Source organism: Bombina bombina, chromosome 8, assembly GCF_027579735.1.
Source record: "Bombina bombina isolate aBomBom1 chromosome 8, aBomBom1.pri, whole genome shotgun sequence".
Taxonomy (NCBI): domain Eukaryota; kingdom Metazoa; phylum Chordata; class Amphibia; order Anura; family Bombinatoridae; genus Bombina; species Bombina bombina.
This window is the reverse complement of record NC_069506.1, coordinates 15,808,504-15,832,791: the sequence shown is the minus strand read 5'-3', so window position 1 is coordinate 15,832,791 and position 24,288 is coordinate 15,808,504. Positions and strand designations below refer to the sequence as shown.

Genomic DNA, 24,288 nt, shown 5'->3' with positions numbered 1-24,288 from the left:
ATGTAATTTCAATACTATTAGAAGGGGGGGTCAAATAGAGAGTATAGGGAACATGATCAGGTATATGATCATTCAATTTGGAGTTACTCAAAGGTGTGTAAGTGGATTCTTATCTGGGCAAGGTGGGGACTATTCTACGGCCAATATATCTAGCACATTGGAAGTGATATGCTACATCATTGCCAGAAATTGATGGTCATATTCACTATTCAATCCCAGTGGATGTCTGTAAGAATCCAGAAGGCCTCCTGTTTAGCTAGTAGTTTATCTCTGTCACCCCCTCATTTGAGTCTGGATAAATGATCAACTACAGTCCATCTCAGTCCCTTGGGATTCTTGTCATGTGCATAGTGTGAGATAAGGGGTGTAGTCAGCATACCGTTCTTGATATTACAGATGTGCTCCCGTATCGGGGACCTGATCTCTTGAGGTCATGTCTACGTATTGAATGTTGCAAATTGTGCATGTTAGGGAATAAATCACATAGGTGGCCCTGCAATTATAGCATATTTTGTGATGATATCCTATGCCAGTTTTGGAACTGATAAAACGATAAAACCCTCTCCTATCTGGACAAACTCACAAGCCTTGCAATTTTGGTAGTGGCATCTATAGACCCCCTTGGATGTAAGCCAAGAACTCTGGTTGACTATTGTGCTCTTTAAACAGGTAAGGGACACTCTATTCCAAATTGTAAGACCCCTCTTGTAAGCAAAGCGGCAACCACCCCTTGCAACGTCTACTAGATCATCTGCAGTTAAAACAAATGTTTTCTTATAATCCCACAGATCTGGTGGAATTGGTCACTGTAGCTGGGGATAAAAGTAGTTTTATTGGTGTTTACTTTTCTCAGGTTTAAGTCTAGGCCTGTGTATGAATTCTTCCCTATCTCTCTGTTCTACATATCGGATTCCTTTTACCATGTGTTGTGGGTATGATCTAGAGATGAGTCTGAGTTCATCAGCCTGTACCTGAAAACTTTCTTTATCTGAACAGTTTCTACGAGTTCTAATGAACTGTCCTTTCTAGTTGAGCATCATGGGAAATGTAGTTCCAACACATCTGGGGTGCAAAGGTTAGCCATCACAAACCTAGACCATTGGATTGAACGTGCCATTTTGGCATATGCTTAGGAATCTTGTTTACAAACACTGTCAGTTAATTGACTTGGCGAATACAGCTTCTGAGAGGTAGTAGAAGTCAGACAAAATGCTCTGTGTTTTACACTACAGTGAATGTAGAGGTTACAAAGAGAAACAATCAACTAAACCATAGCCCGTGATTGGCATTATATAGAGAATGTTATCTATGACATGGCATATTATAGTATTCTTACCTATATTGACACAACCAACAATACCATCCTTAATCTGACATCTCTCATCACTGGCACAACCAGTTGACTGGCATATGAGCCCGCCAGCTTGGCTACAGGTACAGACTTCTTTGCAGTCACTTGATAAGACCTTCTCATTGGGCTGCAGACATTAAATACCATTATAATTATAATAGAGTAAACAGTGGAGAGTACACACATAATTTATTATTGCCATCGGTAGCAATTCTAAAAAGTAAACATGAATGTAAACAATTATTTAACATATTACTTCTAGCTTCAACTACAAAATGTACTACAACAAACATTTCTAAAAACCAGTTGTGCCAGGAAGAATATGCACAAGTTTACTCACCCGATAGTATTTGCCATTTTCAAAGCAGCCACATTCATCCATTGATACACAGCCTTGCCCATCAAAGAAAAATCCTCCATCACACTCACATCCCTCAGCACAGGTGTTGGGGCATTTATTAAAGTCAGTAACGCCAGCACATGTGGTGGAACAGATATCTGCACAGATCTTGTATTTGCTGTTAGCCGGGCAGCTAAGGGCTAATTTTGGATTGAAGAATTGGGTAGGGTAGAAAGGAGGGGAAAAAAATTAAACATCTTACATAAACCATAAAACAGTGTCCCACTTGCAGTGATTTTATAGCAAGATAGAGATCATAAACCGTAATATTAGAATTTATTCTGTGGGCAGCTATTAAAAATTACTATTACAAATGGGAATTACCTGTGGCTTATTTTCCACAACTAAATAAAAAATTATGTTGTGTTATGCATGACAAATGTTCATTATAGTTTTAGATTATGGCTCCAGTTGTCCCGCACCACTTTAGACACATAATATATTCTCTTTTGAATCTATTCACTCCGTCTAGTTTAAACAAAATAAAAACCCACACACAAAAACCACAAACAAAACTTACGACAGAAAGATTCGGTTCTCCATGGCTGGATTTTGATACCAGCTTCTTGGCATGCAGCAACATAACTCTGGATACTCTTACACAGGATGCTTCCATCCCCAGCACTGGCACAAATATCAAACATACAGTTGTTGAAATAGAGGTCAGGATCAATTGTGGCATAACAAGCACTCAGAGGGCCATCTTTCTTTTTAAGGAAACCACAGTAGTTGTCAGTTTTGAAGATTTCTCTTTTCTTGTCATCACAAGATGGGCATGGATTGCCAGCACCACCACATCCATCATCACAGGAAACACCTGGAATCTGAACCTTCCATGATGCCCCAAAGGCAGTAGCATCAGAAACCACTCTCTTGTCTGGAAGCTGGAACTCATCATTCTTATCATCATTATAGTTACCACATAGGCCACCCAACTGGCCTTTGTAGTTTCCTGGAACAGTAACTAAAACATCATAAACTAGATCATAGCTAACTTGCACTCCAGCTTCTGTTTCAATGATGACTCTCAGGCCATGCTGATAGGCTCGTATTTTGCCATCTTTTAGGGTTAATGGTAGGTTGTTGAATACATCATTGACCTAAGAAAAAAACATTTTTTAGAAAATCCTTTGACACATCTGTATTTACAATCTAGACACCTATAAACCTACAAAATTCCTATAAATTAAATACATCTTTACATGCTATACAAAAAAGGAATTAAAATGTTTTACATAAAGTTGCATTTAAAGGATGTGTTGTAATGGTTAACCAATTCTCACCATAAAGAAATCATAAGTTGAAAGTAATTTAAGAAACTTAAAAAAAAATACAAAATAAGTCAATCATAAGCAGATTAGACGGGGCAATAGAATATTTAGTTAAATATTGCCAATTGTAAACAGTTCATGAGATCTCCTTTGCAGTGCATAGTTTGACTTACCAAGATGCGACCTTTGTTGTTATATTGAAGGACTAGAGTGTAATCATAGATTTCAAAAGCCACCAACTTTGTAACAGCCACTTTCCCATTGCCCCACTTTTCATTTTTCACACTGATGGTGAATGGAACCAAGTTTTCCCTGTTTGTGACAGTCTTTGATAGCGTGTAGGTGCAGGTACCTTGGAAGTCAAATGCACGACCATCAAATGACCGATAATGGGGATCACCTGCTGCAGAACATTTGGCAGAACCAATTGCCTGGCACTTCTGAACTCCATCAACCACTTTACATTCTTCATTGGGGCCACAGGAGAAAGCTTTACACTCCACCCCACTAGCTGTACACACACATTGTTGACTGCATAATCCACTGGGGAAAAATCTTTGCCCAGTTTTGTAGTATTGACCTTTGTAACTGCAACCGCATTGGGAAAGAGGAACACAATCGCCCCCACTGAGAATGAAGCCATCATCACAAGAACAACCCTCTGAGCATTTAGGGTCACATCCCAGTGGAGGAGAAAGAGTTAGACAAGTTGGAGCACACCCAGTTGCGCAAACTTCATAGTGGCTATTTTTACCACAGTTGGGACCTGAAATTGTTAAAATAAAAAAGTGAGTATGAAAGCAGTTTAATGGCCTTTCCTGACTCAATTTATTTATTTTTTTTTAAACTAAAAATACTAGGTCTTACACCAACCTACCAAACAAACACTGATTATGCAACTAGAACTTACTGCAGAACTTAGCTGATCTCCAGGAGTATACTGTCGCACCAGCATCTTGACAAGCGGTTGCATAACTGGCAACGACCTTGCACAGAATATCTTTACGTCCATTGTATAAGCAGGAATCATAAACACAGTCTTTGAAGAAACCTTTAGGATCTACCCTCTCATGGCATTCTCTAAAAGGCCCAGACTTATCTAGGAGGATTCCGCAGCCTACCAAGTTAGATTGTTCACGTAATTCAACCAATGCCAGATTTGAGCAGTCTGCAATATCTTCTTCTGAACAGCCAGGTACATTTTTGACATTCCAGCTTTTACCGAAGAGTGTTGGATTTGCAGCAACTTGGCTATTCTTCATTATAAATTCATTGTTCTTATTGCTATCAAAGTTTCCGCAAAGACCACACAAGGCTCCTGAATAAGAACTGGGAACTTTGACAGCAACATAGCTTTCCCAGTTAAAGGTGACTCTTAAGCCAAAACTTGTTTGAACAATGGCATTGAAGCCTTGTTTGTAGATAGAGAGTTTACCATTGTCAACAGAGAATGGAAGATTGGTCAGGACTCCATTCAACTAGGGAGACAAAAAAAAAAAAAAAATATATAATAATTTTCTGTAAGCTTTATGTATTGTAGATTTCTTTAAAAAACATTTACAGACAGAAATTAAGGACAAAATTGCAAGAGGATTGTTCCCTCTTTCTTGAGCTTAAAAAAAAAATAATTTTTTTTTTATTCAAACGCTAGAATGTCTTTAATTTATTAAAAAAAAAAAAAAAAACGAAGCTGAAAAGCTATATAAATCACTCTTTCCAATCCATTTAGGTTTATTTACATTATCAAGTTTTGCTTACTTCTCCTTCTATCCCTTGTTGAAAGGTAATCTTAGATGAATAGGAGCACACGCTTGTCTTTAGCATTCTATGGCACCAGTACTTTAAACAAATACATAGTTTAAACACTTCTGTCAGATGGCTAAAGACAAATGCACACCCCAAAAACTCTTATCAGCCTTCCTAGCTTCACAAAAAATTAAAATTAGAACATGCAATTTAAAAAAAAAAACACTATCTGAATCCTGCAAGTTTAATTGGCCTTTACTGTAAATCGGAATTTAAATAGAGCATGCAATTTTAAGTGATTTTTCAATCCGAGTCCTAGATTCCTCTCGTAAACCTAGGTAGGAGTAAAATCAGCAATGCACTACTTTAACTTAGCTAAACACATCTGGTGAGGCAATGACAAGACACATGTGTAACCATCAGTCAACAGCCAAGTCTGAATTGCGCATTACTACTCTAGAGCAGACCTTAAGGGGACATAAAAACCCCCAAAAAAGTCATGATTGAGAGAGAATACAATGTGTAATTACTTTCCAGTTTACTTCATTTTCTTGTTATTCTTTGTTAACGCAATGCACTACTAAGAGCTAGTTAACACATTGATGGCTGTACATATGTCTGTCATTGGCTCACCCAATCAGTAGCTCCTGAGCTTACCTTGCTATCCTTTTCAACAAAGAATACCAAGAAAAACAAAAGTTAGACTCATGTTTTATCCGAGTTAAGAAAGAAGAAAAAAAAGAAAAAAAAAAAGTGTTTCATATGCCTTTAAATAAGTTTTTATCCCCTTTACAAGAATTAAAAGAACATTTTTGCTCTAATCCGTGCATATAGCCAACAGATTAGATTTTTTTTTTTACTTCTGATAAAAAGCTTCATTCCCTTGTTATCCTTTGTTGAAAAGCATATCTAGATAGGTTCAGAAGCTTGCTGCCGATAGGTGGCTGAATTTTTATGCCCATTTTCATTGGCTTACAAAACGTGTTCAGCTAGCTCCCAGGAGTGCAATGCTGCTTCTTCAATAAGTTACCAAGAGAATGAAGCGAAATTGATAAGACCCCCATTGGCTTTATTGGTTAAAGGGCCACTGTAAGTAAATATTTTCTATGCCTGTTACTAACTAACTACCCCAAATACGCTTTTTATCAATAGCATTTCATTAACATATCTCTACCGTATAGCAGAAATCTTGGCTGCAAATTTAATTGTTTTCCAAACCCACTCCGTGGGTATCCTTTGCTCTGTACCAATCCGTTTACAATACCTAGGTTTCAAAATGGCGCTTTAAACACAAAGTTATTGGTTTAAGTATTTTGAACATGCAGTGCGGAAAATAGTGGGCAGGATAACGTGACATCATCGGCGAATAAAAGATATAACTTTTAGAATGTTATGAAACTTTGCTTTGGAGAAAATATAGGTTAGTAGGTTTTAATTAATGTTTATTAACTTTATTATGTTAGTTGTTTAGCTTAAAAATTATAACAGAAAGTAATCCTTTAACACCTATACACAATACACTCACTAACATAGCCAGGGTTAAGCCTTCATATTTGCAGACTAAAGTCCAGATTGGCTACTACAAATAAGGCAAATGGTGCGTGTAGTTTAACTATTGATAAATAATAGCAGTAAAAAATGATCAGGTAGATTACGAGTTGTGCGTTCGGGTTTTAACGCTAAAAAAAAAGCACCGCAACCTTTACAAGTCTTGTCGGTATAGCTGTACCGCAAACCTTTCAGCCTGTACCCCAACATCAGTCCCACACACGTAAAAATGATGTTTTTTAATGGGACTTTCATAGCGCAGCCATTACGAGTTTTGCGGTGAGGCTAAAAAGCTTGCGTTCCAGCCCATATCGACAAGATCCGTTACGCAATCTAAAAGCAGTAGTTTTGAGTTTTACGCTACAAAACTGCAACACAAAACTCATAACTAAAGTGTCACAAAGTGCACTAAACACCCATAAACTACCTATTAACCCCTAAACCGAGGCCCTCCCGCATCGCAAATACTAAAATAAAGTTATTAACCCCTAATCTGCCACTCCCAACATCGCCGCCACTAAAAATAAATAACCCCTATTCCGCCGCTCCCCGACAGTCACCACTATAATAAAGTTATTAACCCCATAAACCGCCACCCTCCCACATCAAACACTATTTAAATATTAACTCCTAATCTGCCATCGGCCCACATCGCCCCCACTGGACTAAATTATAAAAAATATACGAAATTACCCAAAATAAAAGAATTACACCGAATCTAATAGCCCTATAAAAATAAAGCCCACCCAAAATAAAAATAAAATAAAAAACACCATTATAAAATGGCTCCCTTGCATTGAAGATTCAGTGTACGGCGGCAACCGTACGAAGAGGATGCTCCTTGCCGGATGTCTTCAGGATGGACCCGCTCCGCCGGGATCAAGATAGAAGATGCCGCCTGGATGAGGATTTTGCCGCTTGGATGAAGATCGTTCAAACGGGACTTCAAAAACTGTGAGTGGATAGTCGGGGTTTAGGTGTTTTTTTGGGGAGTTTTTTTTTAGATTAGGGTTTGGGTAAAAGAGCCGTTTTACTTACAGCAATGCCCTACAAAAGGACATTTAAGGGCTATTGGTAGTTTATTCTAGATCAGGTTTTTTAGTTTAGTTTTTTTTTTTTAAATGGGTATTGGAATAATTTTTGATAATTTGTTTGCTATTTTGTGTAATGTATTTTTTTGTTTTGGGGTGGGTTTTTATTTTTAGATTAGAGCTTGGGCAGCAAAAGAGCTAAATGCCCTTTTCAGGGCAATGGGTAGATTAGGTTTTACTTTATGTTTATTTTGTGGGTTTGGGGTTTGTAATACTGCCTTTAGGACATTGCCCTACAAAAGGCCCTTTTAACGGTCCCTTGGTAGTTTATTATAGATTAAGATTTTTTTCTTTATTTTTTTTTTGGGGGGGGGGGTTAAAGGGTATTTTAATAGGAATCATTTTTATTGTTTTGTATAATTTTGTTTATTTTTGTAATGGTAGGTTTTATTATTAAAACTTTGATTAAAAACAGGGCACTTTAATTCATCAAAATTTACATTTCACTCCTGTTGTAGAAAAAAAAACAAAAACAAAAACAAAAAAAACAAAAAAAAAAACTTACCTTTTAAACTTCACAGCAGCTCCAGCGTCCCTCCACCCGTTTCAAAGTCTCTTCCTGGGTCTAAAATGGGGCATCCGGCTTCCTTCAATCACAGCGTTGAATCAGACACTGATTCCCCCGGGGGGGGGAAGCCGTGATTGGAGGATGACCTATCAATCATTTCTGACATCAGAAATGGCTTGTGAGACCGGAGGATGCTGGAGCTGCTGTGAAGATTAAAAGGTAAGTTTTTTTTCACAACAGGAGTGAAATGTAAATTTTGATGAATTAAAGTGTCCCTGTTTTTAATCGCAGTTTTAAAAACCAGGAACTTTAGCATCAAAATTACATTCACTTTAACTAGGTAGTTAGTAAATAGTTAATAACTATTTACTAATTAGTCTACCTAGTTAAAATAAATACAAACTTACCAGTCAAATAAAAATAAAACAAAAGCTAGCAACAATATAACTGTTATATTGGATCTAGCTTAGGTTTTATTTCACAGGTAAGTATGCATTTAGTTTTAAATAGGAATTTAGTTAATAATTGTAAGTTTAATTTAGCTCTATTTTAATTATGTTAAAGTTAGAGGGTGTTAGGTTTAGGGGTTAATATAGTTTAATTTAGATTTTTGCAATGTGGGGGGCTGGCAGTTTAGGGGTTAATAGGTTTATTTAGTGGTAGTGATGTGGGAGGCAAGAGGTTTAGGGGTTAATAACTTTATTTAGTTGTGGCAATGTCGGGGAGCGGAGGAATAGTGCTTAATAGATTTATTATAGTGTGGGCGATGTTGGTGCAGGGGAATAGGGGTTAATAACTTTAGTATAGTGGCGGTGATATCAGAAGCGGCAGATTATGGGTTAATAGTTTTTATTTAGGTTGGCGGCGATATCAGGGATTAATAACATTATGGCTCAAGCAAATATAAGAGTGCTTGGTAAGTTCAGTTGTCTCTTTAAAAAACGGTGTAGAAGAGATCTTAACGGTTAAAGTGCCAATGAATGTGATAGGGGACACAAAGTCAAAATTTGTATTTAAGGATAGTCCTTACTCAACCCTGTAAACCTCCGCTTCTGCCTCTATTTCGGTATAGTCCGATAATCATCTGATGTTACTACAGCTCTAACCCCTTCCGGGCAAAGTCAGTACCTTGGATTCACTGCGGACTTCTAATCCTAGTGGGCGATGAAACCCCTCCGGGACAGGTCCGGTCTGTGCTTCCTCTGTGGTAGTTAGTCGGCTGTGCATGTAGCATCTCATAGTCAGTGCTTCCTGGTGCGTCACCAGCAGGTTGGTTGTGAGGCTATTGGTAGGAGAGGCTCCTTCACAACAAAAAAGGTTCTTGACAACGGAGAATCAGCTGGCAGTGAGCGGACAAAAGCGGTATACCCCACCGCATAGTAACAATATAAATGAACAAGGAAGTCACGCTGAAAACTGCTGAAGTCAAACAGGTCTCTTGTTTATTAAGCAAAGTCCTTCATTACAAATATATACAGACAGTCATGAAAACACATGACGCGTTTCACACATGTATGCATGTGTGAAACGCATCAGGCGTTTTCATGACTCCCTTGATATATTTGTAATTAAGGACTTTTCCATAATAAACAAGAGACCTGTTTGACTTCAGCAGTTTTCAGCATGACTTCCTTGCTCATTTATATTGTTAATAACATTATGTAGGTGCCGTCGATGTCGGTGGGGGGCAGATTAAGGATGTTTAGACTCAGGGTTATGTTAGGTTTAAACGTTAGCTTTTTTTTCCCCCATAGACATCAATGGGGCTGCGTTACGTAGCTTTTTTTTCCGCGATCTCAGGTGTTAGACTTTTTTCTGACACACTTTCCACATTGATGTCTATGGGGAAAGCGTGCACTACCACGTCAAAACAGCACTTGAATTTTGAGCGGTATGAACTTAAAAGCACCATATCGGACGCACAAGCCGGCTGTTTTAAAACTTGTAATGGCTGCGCTATAGGGGGTTAAGTAACGCACCTTTTGTTGCGTTAGTTAATTTCCCTATAGGGCACATAACTCGTCATCTAGATGTATGTTAGTTTTAAAACCATTTAGACAACTGTAAAGTCTTGTAATTACAAGGTGTTTACTGTCCCTTTAACTAGGACATACACAATCACGTTATGTTTACTGTAGGTCTATCATACAGATGTTGATTAGCACTTTAATTTGTTAATCAGAATATTGTTAACTGCAGATGCCTTTTTCAGCTTTGACATAATAAAACAGGATATTTTCATTGCTTTTTGGTAGCACTTGTTATTGGTTTGCTGAAATATGTTCCTATGCGCAACACATGGAAGTCTTATTTGGCTAATGACAATCAATTCTTGTTAACCTTACACATTCACTTATTGAATTCTGCATCTAGAATAAAAAAAATAAAAAAACATCTGGTAGCACTCGCTGAACCAAAAATGGGCCAGCTCCTAAGCTTACGTTCCTGCTTTTCAAATAAAGATACCAAGAGAAAGAAGAAAAATTAGAAGTAAATTAGAAAGTTGCATGCTCTGAATCATGAAAGAAAAAAATGTGGGTTTCATATCCCTTTAATTTAGCCTATGATCTTTAAATCTAATGAGAAAGTTAAGTGAATATTTAAAGTGATGGTAAACTTTAGCTAACCAAATTCATAGAATTAACCTTTCCCATTTTAACAAAAAAAAATAAAAAAATAATAATTTAAAAAATAAAAAATAATCCACTAATAATTTATAAAGTCGAAATTTAAATAAATTGCATGCTCTGAATCATGTACGTTTACTTTCCAATTTACTTTTTGTATAGAAATGTTATACATAGCTACAAACACTGCTGCCATAGAGTGTCTGTAGCATTCTAGGCAGCATGGTTTGCAACTACATATTACATTGCAATAAACATTGTTGCAAATACTGCTGCCAGATGGCTAAATACTTGTGCACTCTCTTGATCCAACATAGGATTATTCTAATAGATACCAAGAGAACTAAGCAAAATTGATCAAAATTGGAAAGTAGTTAAAAAACAGATGTTCTGTCCAATCCATTTAAGTTTAATGTTGACTTTAAATGTCCCGTTAATGGTTGTGTATGGCAATAAGTGATACAACAGTAACTGAGCATATCAACAAGTAATGCATCGTGGGTCTCTTGTGCACTTACCAGAATCCTGTCTTTGTACTGCCTACTTATGGTGATGTCAAAGTCACAGACCTGCACCTGGACTACTGTGACATAAGAAACTGCTTTGCTCCCTCTGTTGTCATTTTGGACATTGACCTGGAAATCCACCAAACCTTCAATCTTCTTGCATAGTCCAGCAAACTGGTACACACAAGTTCCCTGGAAATTGTACTTCACTCCATCAAAAGTGATATAGTGGGGATCGCCTGATGCAGAGCATGTGCCATAGGTCAAGGGATAACAATTTTGTATTCCGTTAACCACTGAACACTTCTCATTAGACTTGCATTTCACGGCTTTGCAGTCAACCTTCAATGTGGCCCCGTTACACGTGCACTGCATCTCACACTTGTCGTTGGTCCAGAACTTTTCGTTGGCAGCATAGAGTTTACCTTCATATACACAACCACAGCTGGCCTTGGGGATACATTTGCCTTCATCCAACACATATCCATTTTTACACTCGCAGCTTTCCACACACGTCTCAGAGCATGTGGATGGCTTAGCGTCGTCATTGCATGTGGAAGGACAACCTTTTCCGCAAAGCTTATACTCACTGTTGTCAGCGCACTGCATTGCTGAAAAACACAAAATTCCATATAAATAAGAAACATTCTCAAGTTCTGGGAAAGGTTAGCCACAGTTAAAGAAAGTTATGGAGTACATCTCTTTTCAAGGTTTTGCATATAAAAGTCAATGATGAACCATTAATGGCTTCTTCTGAAGGACCATTTATTTCTAGGACATGTTCTGTTTTTACATTGCTGAAATGTAACTATGTATTTTAGGCAGCCTCAAACAGCCAAATACTCCCCTGTGCCATCTTCTTCCAGCAATCTGTCCATATTACTGCTTCCCTTTCCCAGAGTGTAGGAGCAGCACAGAACTAATCTTGGAGGGGGAACTCTACCCTGTGTGATCTGACTACTCAAAAAGAACGTGAAGCTATGAATGTGTGAAGACCACCTACTGTATATAGAAAGGCTTACCCTCTCACTGAGGTGTTTTTTTTGTTTTTATTTAAAGTGAAACAGATATTCAGGTACTGCCTACTAATCCTCCTTGGCCAGTATTCTGCTTAAAGGAGGTAGTTCCAGCTAAAGCTTATACAACTTTAGTGTGTAGTACCCATAAGCACTAGCAAGAAGTGCACATCTGACACTTGTGTATTAAGTTTGCCTGCAAATGATGAGTAAAAGCTGTTTAAATGTAAAGAAGTGGACAGGCTTAAAATGCTGATCTTTATGAAAGCCGAACCATTTGAGCAAAATGCCCCTTTATGTTCAAAGGACAGTGATCTAAGGGGAGGGCTAAGGGTGCAGTAAAAATGAGTCGCTCCTACCATCACAGGTAGGGAGAAAGTGCTGCAGTTAAAGGCCATTCATGAGTGGGCTTTTTATTAAGAGGGGCAGAACTCGTTCAGAGGGGCAAATCACTACACAGATCAGTATGCAATATGGCATTTCACTGAGTGAGGGCAGGAGTGTCAAGATTCTTGATAGTCTATCACTGTGATGCAATATAAAACGACTACTAAGGAGCTCAGCATCAAAATATTTTATAATAGGAGCTTTTTTTTTTTTTAAATTTAAATAAATCTTACCCCATAAAATTAAACCAAGTACCAACTAGCTTAAACTTAAAAGTCCTAATTTATAAGTGGTTCATTGTAACAAAGTAGTATGTGAAGATGTTTGCACAACACTTACGGCATCCAGCGAGCTGTCGCCATTCACTAATCTGAATATTGCTTCTCTGACAGGCTTCAGCGTAGGACTTGATGCTCTGGCACAAAATCTGTTTCAAACCATCATTCATGCACAAGTCATAAACACAGTTGTCCAGGTAGATTTTAGGATCAATAGTTGCATGACACCGTTGGAAAGGACCACTGGCTTTGGAAATAATTCCACAAAGCAGTTCACTTTCATACTTTTTTTGGAGATCCAATGCACACGTCTTGCACACGCCATTGCAGTTGTGCCAGCAGAACCTGTCCCCATCTTCCACTTTCCAGCTTTTGCCAAATTCAACCAAATCAGGGGCCTGACTGCCAGCAGGTGTGGTCAGGTCATCTGCAGCATTTCCGTTGTAGTTACCACACAAGCCACAAACACTTTCATAGAAGCTACTGGAAATATAGGTTTTGAGGATAGAGTTCCAGTCATAGTAAACCTTCAATGTGAAATCGGTCTCAATAACAACAAAAGAGCCAGACTGATATAGTCGTACCTGGCCAGCATTCAGAATGATAGGAAGGCGCTGACGTTGACCATCCACCTAAATTGGAGAATAAATAAATAAGTTAGATACACTAATATACTATTTATATAATCCAACGATGAACAAAAAACATTTAAATAACTGCTTTAATTTTCAGTAGCAAAAGAGCAGTACATATCATTGGATGTTTAGAAGGATAGACATTTAAATGGGAAGGGGGTGGGGAGTTCCCCTTAAAGCTCTAAACAAACAGCAAATGTATGAATCGCAATCCTACATTTGATTAATGCATTTTTATTACACACAGAATTCTGAGAACTATGATTTGCCAATTGAATGTTACTTTTTATAATCTTCCATTATAAATTGGGGCGGGGGGGGGGGGAATTATGTAAAATCCAAACAAATCTTATGCTCATTTCAAACAAACATTTTCTGTTTTCCAAACAAATGCAGCCAAGGTTCAATTGTGCTAAATATTGTGTTATTAAACCATCAATTGCTACATTGTTAGCCTTATGAGCCCCCGAAGATGTTTTTGTGCAATATAAATGCCTGACCTTGTACATTTGTTAGAAATACATTCAACTGTTTGTGTATGCACTTTGTAGTTGTAATAAGCTTGATTTTTATGAATAGGACAGGTTGTACATTTGCCACTGGATGCACCATCCCTAACTTAAAGGGACACTGAACCCAAATTTATTTTGTGATTCAGATAGAAATTTTAAGCAACTTCCTAATTTACTCCTATTAATTTTTTTTCTGTCTCTTGGTATCTTTATTTGAAAAATTAAATGTAAGTTTAGATGCCTGCCCATTTTTGGTGAACAACCTGGGTTCTTATTGCGGATTGGTGGATAAATTCATCCACCAATAAAAAAAAATGCTGTCCAGAGTATTGAACAAAAAAACCAAACCAAAAAAAAAAAAGCTTAAATGCATTTTCTCTCAACTAAAGATAGCAAGAGAACGAATAAAATTGATAATAGGAGTAAATTAAAAAGTTGCTTAAAATTTCATGCTCTAAATCACGAAAAAAAAATGGGTTCAGTGTCCCTTTAACAGCTGCAGCAGGTTGGGGTCTAAATATAAAAGACAAAAATACTTTACTGTTTAAGTTAAGCACACATGAATATTGTTACTCAGTAAATGCACTGCTAAAACAAATATATATTCAATGATATTCATATTTGAGTGATGTTTCAGTGGAGGTTCATATTCCCATACACACACACGCTATTCTGCTATTATTCTGTACTGATTAAGAGAATCTTTGTTACGACACGAAACCCAAAAATTGTATTTTAGATAGAGCATACTATTTACAACAATTTTCTTATTGACTTCATTCTCCTGTTATCCTTTTCTGAAGGAGCAGCAATACGCAACTGGGAGCTAGCTGAACATATTGGGTGAGCCAATCATGAGACATATGTGCAGCCACCAACCAGAAGCTACCAGTACTGCATTGCTGCTCCCAAGGTAGGATTTTCAATGAAAGATACTAACAAAACAAATTTGATAATAGAAGTAAATTGGAGAGTTGTTCAAAATTGTATGCTCTACTTGAATCATGAAATAAATATGTTTGGCTTCATGTTCTGCTAGTATCATATCTTTAAGAACTAAAGCAGTGACCTAGCTGATATCGCACATAAATATTCAATGTACACAAAGCTCTGAGAATGAATGCTCCTTATTGCAGGCATTTAATGGGAACAATACACACGCTCACAAAAATGGCTATACATTTACTCACCCTTACAAATCCATTTTCAGATCGTACTAGATATATATTAAATCCATACACTTGTACAGTGACAAAGCTGACATAGGACACTCTAGTATTGCCACGGTTCTCATTCTTTGCCTCAATATTGAAAGCTGGCAGGCTACTGTCGCTGCCACATGTCTTGGCAATAGTGTATGTACAGGTGCCTTGGAAATCAAAGTAGCGCCCATCAAAGGTACGATAATGAGGGTCTCCAACTGCCCAGCAGAAAGATTCAGACTCTGCTACACAGTTTGGTTTTCCATTGATCATCTGACATTTTTCCTTTGATCTACATTTGACACTGCTGCAAGAAGGACCTGAATCACCTGAAAAGTGGTGGTGTTGGTGGTGGGGGGGGGGGGGGGGGGGGAAGAAGAGAATGAGAAATAAGCTCTTGCAATAGTAATTTAAAATTTCATATAGCCCCAAAGAGAGGAAACACCCAACACCACAAAAATTAACAAAATTAACTAAAAACTATATATTGCAATTGTCACAGCTTCTACGTAGCAGCAACAATTCGGACCTTGCCTTGGGCGTGTCAAGTTGGAACACTGGGTGGAAGGGAAGGAAAAGTACACTGGGGTTAAGTGCCAAGGTGGATTAACAAATATATACTTCATCATTAAACAGGAAGTAAATTTAACTGTAAACCTAAGTTAGTTAAATGTAGTGTTGAATAAATTAATGAAAATAGAGGGGTAAGTTATCTATGATTTGTCAAAGGTCACACAAAAAAAAAAATATACAATTTAAGTCTTTCATATGGGGGAAAGTTGTTCATTCAATAATTTAATATTTACTGTACTACCAGAGTAACCATAAATAAGAAACAAAGACTTACTACCAATGCAGATAGCTTGGGAACCATAATTGTTTTGTTGCATAATTCCATAGGATAGAAGCAGGAAAGGAGAAGATGGGTTCTCCAGCATTTGGAAGCTGAATCCTTTGGTTAAGGGTTGGGTTGACCATGAATATTCTGTGCCAGTAATGCTACTCCAGCTCAAGTCTGACATTGCTCTTTTGTTGAAAGTCAGTTTATTGACGTCTTCACTTCTTGCAACTAACATGCCATAGTTTTGAAAGTCTTGAAACCCGTAGAGGTAATAAGATGAACAGTAACTGTTGATTGACGGAATGCTAATCAAGGTTGTGTCATATGTTCCAAGTTTGTCTTGCCAACCAGTACAGTAGTAGATTACCTGAATCCCAGCGCTGGCTGAGATAAAAAGTGGAGTTTTGACTTCTACTTCTAACTGTACCACTTCTCCAGCAGATAAGGCCTTGGATTCTTTTGTTGACCCAGATTGATAGTTAATCGTAGTCTTCTGAGAAGCTGCTATAAATGCAATGTCTGTCTTAGTCTGGTAAACAATAGGGGGTACAATAAAAGTGGTCTCCCAGCTGGAAACTGGCAAGAGCTGTTCATAAACATGGTTGCACTTTGTGTTCTTCCAGGAACAAGTATGACCACTCAACACAGCCACAGGTTTCTGGGATACCACTCTGCTTCCAGAGAGGTCATCTTTGCTCAACAGTTGAATAGCATTATATGCTTCAAGAAGAACAGTGAGTTTGCTTCCAGCAGGGTAAGTTATCTCTTGAAAGGTGACTTCACCTTTGAGATAGATGTCCACATTAGTTGGTTCCCCAGCACTTACCACTGCAAATTCCTTGAAAGAATCACTTGGACCATTCAAAGGAGTCACTATATAGTACTCTGTTCCCAAGCTTGAAACTGGGTAGATAACACTAGTGTCAGCACTTAGCGCCTTGAAATTCATAGCCGTGATGGAGATTTCTTTATCTGACTGCACAACAACAACATTGCAGGATTTTGAGACCCCCAATAGCTCAAAATTTGGTGGAATTGTAGTAGAGACGACCGAGCGTGGTTTCAAAGCCACATTTTTTTTGAAGTTGGACTTATTCACCCATATAGTTGCAGTAGTATCGGTTTCATATCCAGCGATGAAAAGTTGAAAATATGTATTGCTATAGGATGGATTGTAATTCTGCATAAAGACTGTAACAAACTCCGTGCCCTGTGGACCTGCCATGGAAGCTCCTGAAAGGGTTGGAAAAAAAAAAAAATATTACAAAAGTACAATATAACTTGCAACTCCATGTCAAAGTCATTTACAGTTAAAGAAAAATATTTTTTATTTCATTCACAAAAGTAGAAACTGGTGTGGAAGTAAATAACCTTTTAGTGGGATTTACAGAGTTTTTGAAACATTTTCTTATTCTGAACAGCTTTACTTTAAAACTATATTTTGTTATGAGTATAAGATCACTAACCTACCTATGCCAAATACTTTTCCAGTATTTGCTGATGTAGCCAATTCTTTGCTGCACTAAACTATGGCATTTTTACAAAGATTAAAAAGGGATAGTAAACCCCAAAAATGTATTTTATGATTCAGATAGAACATACAATTTTAAGCAACTTTCCAATTTACTTCTATCTATCAAATTTGCTTCATTCTCTTGATATCCATTGCTGAAGGGACAGCATTGCATTACTGGCAGCCAGCAAAGCACATCTAGTTATCCAATCACAAGAGACAAATGTGTTCAGGCACCAATTAGCAGCAGCTCCCACTAGTGTATGATATGTGAGTAATTCTTTTTCAACAAGGGATACTAAGAACGAAGCACATTTGAAAATAGAAGTGAATTTAAAAATGTCTTAAAATTAACGGCTCTATCTGAATCATGCAACTTTAATTTTGACTTTCCTATTCCTTTAATGCTACAGTATAATGAAAAAATAAGTTTATCCTACAGAGTTCTATTATGGTTTGTCTGTTCTGCATTAAAACTAGTTTTCTAAAATATTACTATACAGTGTTGAAAAAATTGCATAGCAAGTAGGAGATATCTGTGTTAAGATGAGAGCTCAGAAGCAGTATAGAAACACCAGCTGTATTTTTTACACATCAAATAAAGTCAAGGTTCCTAGCTAGGGAACTTGTCTGCTTGTGTTTGAGGTGAGTGGGCAGCTCATACACTGCCCACATTTATTGCACAAGGAAGATTTTTGCCGTGCCAATCCCAGAGGAGCAGTTCCTGTCAAATCAAACTGAATGAACAAGTTTTAGGTGATTTAATACTGCCACACCTGGGGTGGCAGATTGGTTATGCCACAGCGGTCTTCTGATCACTGCTTGACTTGCAGTAAACAGACTCACATAATACTGCGTACACCACAAAAACCCAAAAGCAGCTTCTGCTGTTAAATATTAGAAGTGCACGGGAGGAAGAAAAAAAAAAATTCACACTTTACAAAATGTTCAGTTTGAGCAAATTTTGTCGGCATTCAGTTTAACTGCATATTGGTTTTGGATTAGGTTATTTACACACTATAGGGGTTAATAACAATCCTTTATAAAAGTTGAGCTAATTTTTCTACAAAATATACAAATAAAATCTATGGGGGATACTTGTAGTTTGAAAAAGCTTACCAAAATGATTAAAGGATTGTGATCAACCCTATAAAACCAATTTATTGCAGCCAACCTTGACTTCTCGCGATCTCTTTACGGATTTGCAAATGACACTTTTTAGTTAAAATTGATTGAACGTGTCCCCTAGTCTCCCATCTCCCCATGGCAGGTTCAAGGGACACTGAACCCACATTTTTTCCTTTCGTGATTCAGATAGAGCAGCAATTTTAAGCAACTTTCTAATTTACTCCTATTATCAATTTGTCTTCGTTCTCTTGCTATCTTTATTTGACAAAGTCATCTAAGCTAAGGAGACAGGCAATTTTTGGTTCAGACCCAGGACAGCACTTGCTGATTGGTGGATAAATTCACCCACCAATGAAGAACCCAGTTTTCTCACCAAAAATGGGCCGGCATCTAAAAACTTACATTCTTGCTTTTCAAATAAAGATATCAAGAGAATGAAGAACGTTTGATAATAGGTGTAAATTAGAAAATTGCTTAAAATGTCATGCTCTATCTGAATCACAAAAGAAAACATTGGGGTTCAGTGTCCCTTAGGCTTGATTGTACAAGCCTCTAACTAAACCATTTACTATTTGATTGGCTGTAACTAAACCTCAACTATTAGCAATACTATGTCAGAATTGCCCATACTAACTCTGCAGCTGCTATAAAAAGTCATAGCAAGACACATTAAAGGGATAGTAAACCCAAATTTCTTCTTTCATGATTGTGATAGAAAGTTGCTTAAAATTGAATGCTCTAATTTACTCCTAATATCAATTTCTTCGTTCTCTTGCTATCTTTATTTTTAAAACAAACAAACAAAAAAAGCAGGAATAAAAGCTTTGGAGCCGGCTCATTTTAGGTTCAGAACCTGCAAGCGCAACCCAGGTTTGGAACCAAAAATAGGCCGGCTCCAAGGATTTCATTTCTGCTTTTTCAAATAAAGATTTCAAGAGAAAGAAGAAAAATTGATATTAGGAGTAAATTAGAAAGTTGCTTAAAATTGCATGCTCTATCTGAATCATGAAAGAAGAAATTTGGGTTAACTATCCCTTTAAGGAGAAATCAATTTTATAGAAAAAAAAAAAAAAAACACAAACACACACCGCATTAAACTGCTTTTCACAACTACAAAATAGTAACTACATTGCATCCTGTTCCTGTAGCTCTTTACAAATCAGTTCTCCTGCTTTAATAACTTAAAAAAGGTGTCAGATACTTGAGATCTGCCTCTGTACTTGGGTGGACATCTTGTAGCTAAGGTATTCTCAGTTTGTGACAGAAGCTGTCCTTGATACAGCTGTATAATGTGCTGCAGGTTAGGGTGCCTGATACATTGTGTGACACACACACACATATATATATATATATACATATACATATATATATACATATACATACATATATATACACACACACAATATAGAGTGATGCAGTCAGAGCAAAAATGTACAGCTCCTGCTTGTATCATGCACCCTAACCTGAAGCACTTTATACAGCTGTATCACTGATCTGTGAGTACAGCTCCTGCTTTGTATCATGCACCCTAACCTGCAGCACATTATACAGCTGTATCACTGATCTGTAAGTACAGCTCCTGCTTTGTATCATGCACCCTAACCTGAAGCACTTTATACAGCTGTATTACTGATCTGTGAGTACAGCTCCTGCTTTGTATCATGCACCCTAACCTGCAGCACTTTATACAGCTGTATCACTGATCTGTGAGTACAGCACCTGCTTTGTATCATGCACCCTAAACTGAAGCACATTATACAGATGTATTACTGATCTGTGAGTACAACTCCTGTTTGTATCATGCACCCTAACCTGTAGCACTTTATACAGCTGTATCACTGATCTGTGAGTACAGCTCCTGCTTTGTATCATGTGCCCTAACCTGCAGCACTTTATACAGCTGTATCACTGATCTGTGAGTACAGCTCCTGCTTTCTATCATGCACCCTAACCTGAAGCACTTTATACAGCTGTATCACTGATCTGTGAGTACAGCTCCTGCTATGTATCATGCACCCTAACCTGAAGCACTTTATACAGCTGTATCACTGATCTGTGAGTACAGCTCCTGCTTTGTACCATGCACCCTAACCTGAAGCACATTATACAGCTGCCTGTATCACTGATCTGTGAGTACAGCTCCTGCTTTGTACCATGCACCCTAACCTGCAGCACTTTATACAGCTGTATCACTGATCTGTGAGTACAGCTCCTGCTTTGTACCATGCACCCTAACCTGAAGCACATTATACAGCTGTATCACTGATCTGTGAGTACAGCTCCTGCTTTGTACCATGCACCCTAACCTGAAGCACTTTATACAGTTGTATCACTGATCTGTGAGTACAGCTCCTGCTTTGTACCATGCACCCTAACCTGCAGCACTTTATACAGCTGTATCACTGATCTGTGAGTACAGCTCCTGCTTTGTATGATGCACCCTAACCTGCAGCACATTATACAGCTGTATCACTGATCAGTGAGTACAGCTCCTGCTTTGTATCATGCACTAACCTGAAGCACTTTATACAGCTGTATCACTGATCTGTGAGAATACCAGAGCACCAAGATGGCCACCCCAGTACAAAGAGGCGGAGCTTCCATATCTGGCACCTTTAAGCTAATAAAGCAAGATTTTTAAAGAGCTGCAAGAAGAGGATGAAATAGTGAGTAGTTACCATTCTAGAGTAGTGCCCAGCAGTTTAATGTCCCTTTAAAAGGTCCCCCCCCAGGTATTTTATAATCTGTCCCTGTAAATGAATGCAGCACTTTTTTTTTACAAGTCTGATGGATAAAGTAAAGCAATCAGCTATTTAAATCAGAAGCTCAGAAGTTACTACTTTATTATAGCTACTAGGTAGCTTTTTGAACAATGTATATATTTATTGAGACCCTGAACCCCATCTGTGAATATGAACTACAGTGCACATTAATACAACACAAATTTCAGTGATTCGCTGGTTACTTTCAAAACATCTATATATGTAAATGGTAAAGTTATTGCTTTTAGCTAAAGTTTCACAGCACTAGTTTGAGAGGAGGGGAAAAAAACAAACAAAAAAAAAAACACACACACCACTTAAAGGGATACTGAACCCATATTTTTCTCTCATGATTCAGATACATTATGTAATAAGCAAGTTTCTAATTTAATCCTGTTATCAATATTTCTTCGCAGGAATGTAAACTTATGAGCCGGCCCATCTTTGGTTCAGCTTGCTGATTGGTGGCTAAATGTCAGCAAGTGCTATCCAGGATTTTGAACCAAAAATGAGTCGGCTCGTAAGCTTAAATCCCTGCTTTTTCAAATAAAGATACCATGAGAATGAAGAAAAAAAATTGATGAGTAAATTAGAAAGTTGCTGCTCTATATGAATCATGAAAGAAAAAAAATTGGGTTCAGTATCTCTTTAATTCAATGGAAAAATGGTTTCCCCTTAAACAGAGTCGACTCTACAGCAGCAATGCACTACTGAGAGCTAGCTGAACACATCTGGTGAGCAGATGACAAGAGCCATGTGTTTAACTACCAATCACCAGATAGCTCCCAGTATTGCTTTGCAGCTCCTGACTTTCTAAGGATACCAAAAGAACAAAGAAAAATACAAAAGTCTTTTTAAACTTGAATGCTTTGGATTGTGAACAATTTTAAAAAGGGACATTGAATCATGAAATAATAAAATCCTAGGTTTAGATAAAAGTAAATTGAAATTTAGTTTATAAAATTGTATGCTCTGCGTGCTAACAAATTTTCTTCATTCTAGTGGTATATTTTGTTGATGCTGAACGAAATGTGTTGAGCCAATGGCATGAAGCATAAATATACAGCCACAAATTATTAGATAGCTCCCAATAGCACATTGCGGCTGTTGAGCCTACGTAGGCAAGTTACAATTGCTAGCTGTAGAGTATAAAAATGAAAGGGAAATTGTGCCTTAAAGGACCAGTCAATACAGTAGGTTTGCATAAACAACAAATGCATGATAACAAGACAATGCAATAGCACTTAGTCTGAACTGCAAATGAGTAGTAGATTTTTTTTAAATAAATTGCAAAGTTCTGTCTATTTCCACTCCCCCTGTATCATGTGACAGCCATCAGCCAATCACAAATACAGATACGTATATTCTGTGAATTCTTGCACATGCTCAGTAGGATCTGGTGATTCAAAGTTTAAATATTAAGACTGTGCACATTTTGTTAATGGAAGTAAATTGGAAAGTTGTTTAAAATTGGATGCTGTATAATGAAGTTTTATTTTGACTTGAGTGTCCCTTTAAGGAGTTTTCTATTTGAAATGGCATGACATTAAGGGGTATTCAAATGGGCTGAGCCTATAGGAGGGGCAAACCTGCTAATCTTAACTAAATATATTAGACATATACGTGCAATGTCAATCACATTTAAACACTATGCCGCTGGTAGAAAGTCTTTTTTAGTGTTCATATTTTTATTACAAGTGGTTTTAATAGGCAAACAGCTATTTCTAAATAAAAAAGGTAAAAGGGGTTATTTGTAAAACATTTACTACACTTCAGCAGGTTAAATGGATCGGGAATACACCAGAGAATTTTATTGTACAGTGTCCCTTTAAAAAAAGGTGTCTTTTACTCTTGATACAAGAACAGCCAATAAGTGTTCAGGGATGTACCCGTCAGCCAATGATTAGTAAGAAGCACAAAATTACAGCTGTTTAACAGCACATCAGTAATTCAATGTACTGTAAAATATTTACATGAAAATAAATACTCAGTAATTTAAAACTGCACTTTTGATAGAAGTTAGATTTGTATTACTTTCTTTGGTCAGTTACAGTGATAAACCAGCCCCTGTATACTTAAGCCAATTAGTGTACTGCATCCCATAGAATTAAAGGGACAGTCAACACCAGAATATTTGTTGTTTTAAAAGATAGATAATTCCTTAATTACCCATTCCCAACAGTTATATTAATACACGTTTTACCTCTGTAATTACCTTGTATCTAAGTCTCTGCAGACTGCCCCCTTATTTCAGCTCTTTTGACAGACTTGCATTTTAGCCAATCAGTGCTCACTCCACGATAAATGCACGTGCATGAACTTAGTGTTATCTATATGAAACACATGAACTAATGCCCTCCAGTGGTGAAAAACTGCCAAAATGCATTTAGATTAGAGGCGGCCATCAAGGTCTAAGTAATTAGCATATGAACCTCCTAGGTTTAGTTTTGAACTAAGAATACCAAGCGAACAAAGCAAAATTGGTGATAAAAGTAAATTGGAAAGTTGTTTTAAGTTACATGCCCTATTTGAACCATGAAAGTTTTTTTTGGACTTGACTGTCCCTTTAATGCCAGTCTGTATGGGGGAGTGGAGATTTGGTGAGTACTAAAGCGAAGATTGAAGGGTTTGAATACACAGATTGTTCTGACAATTACCTGTGTCACTGGATGTGACCCCAGGTAACCCTGAGAAAGTTTTCCATGTTGTGGGAAATCTACCCTGTTTACTCTGAGGGTGCTACCAAGGGATTAGGTTGTGTCCCCACTCCAGAATTAACCTCTTAAGGACATAGGAATGAATTTTTCCGTCATAAAACAATTGAGCAAACTGAAAGCTGTGTCCTTAAAGGGTTAATTCCTTTGCCAGGTTTTGTATATTATTTCCTAGAGCTACCCAGAGGTGCTATTAACAGGCTTTACTGGAGGAAATTTGTGGCCTATTGCCTTAGCTCCGCCCAGTCTCCA

General features: G+C 37.5%; 1 protein-coding gene across 1 annotated transcript in view; it reads right to left on the bottom strand.

Moving 5' to 3' along the window:
* Nucleotides 1-24,288, bottom strand: part of LOC128638270 (IgGFc-binding protein-like) — a 54,082-nt gene that overhangs the window by 20,291 nt on the left and 9,503 nt on the right. The window contains exons 2-10 of the mRNA XM_053690136.1: nucleotides 15,926-17,152; nucleotides 15,067-15,407; nucleotides 12,791-13,361; nucleotides 11,061-11,659; nucleotides 3,933-4,500; nucleotides 3,196-3,788; nucleotides 2,272-2,851; nucleotides 1,692-1,891; nucleotides 1,337-1,478 (exon numbers count right to left, since the gene is read on the bottom strand). Of these exons, the coding sequence (XP_053546111.1) occupies nucleotides 1,337-1,478; nucleotides 1,692-1,891; nucleotides 2,272-2,851; nucleotides 3,196-3,788; nucleotides 3,933-4,500; nucleotides 11,061-11,659; nucleotides 12,791-13,361; nucleotides 15,067-15,407; nucleotides 15,926-17,152 (4,821 nt within the window). The remainder of the gene's footprint in view (nucleotides 1-1,336; nucleotides 1,479-1,691; nucleotides 1,892-2,271; nucleotides 2,852-3,195; nucleotides 3,789-3,932; nucleotides 4,501-11,060; nucleotides 11,660-12,790; nucleotides 13,362-15,066; nucleotides 15,408-15,925; nucleotides 17,153-24,288) is intronic.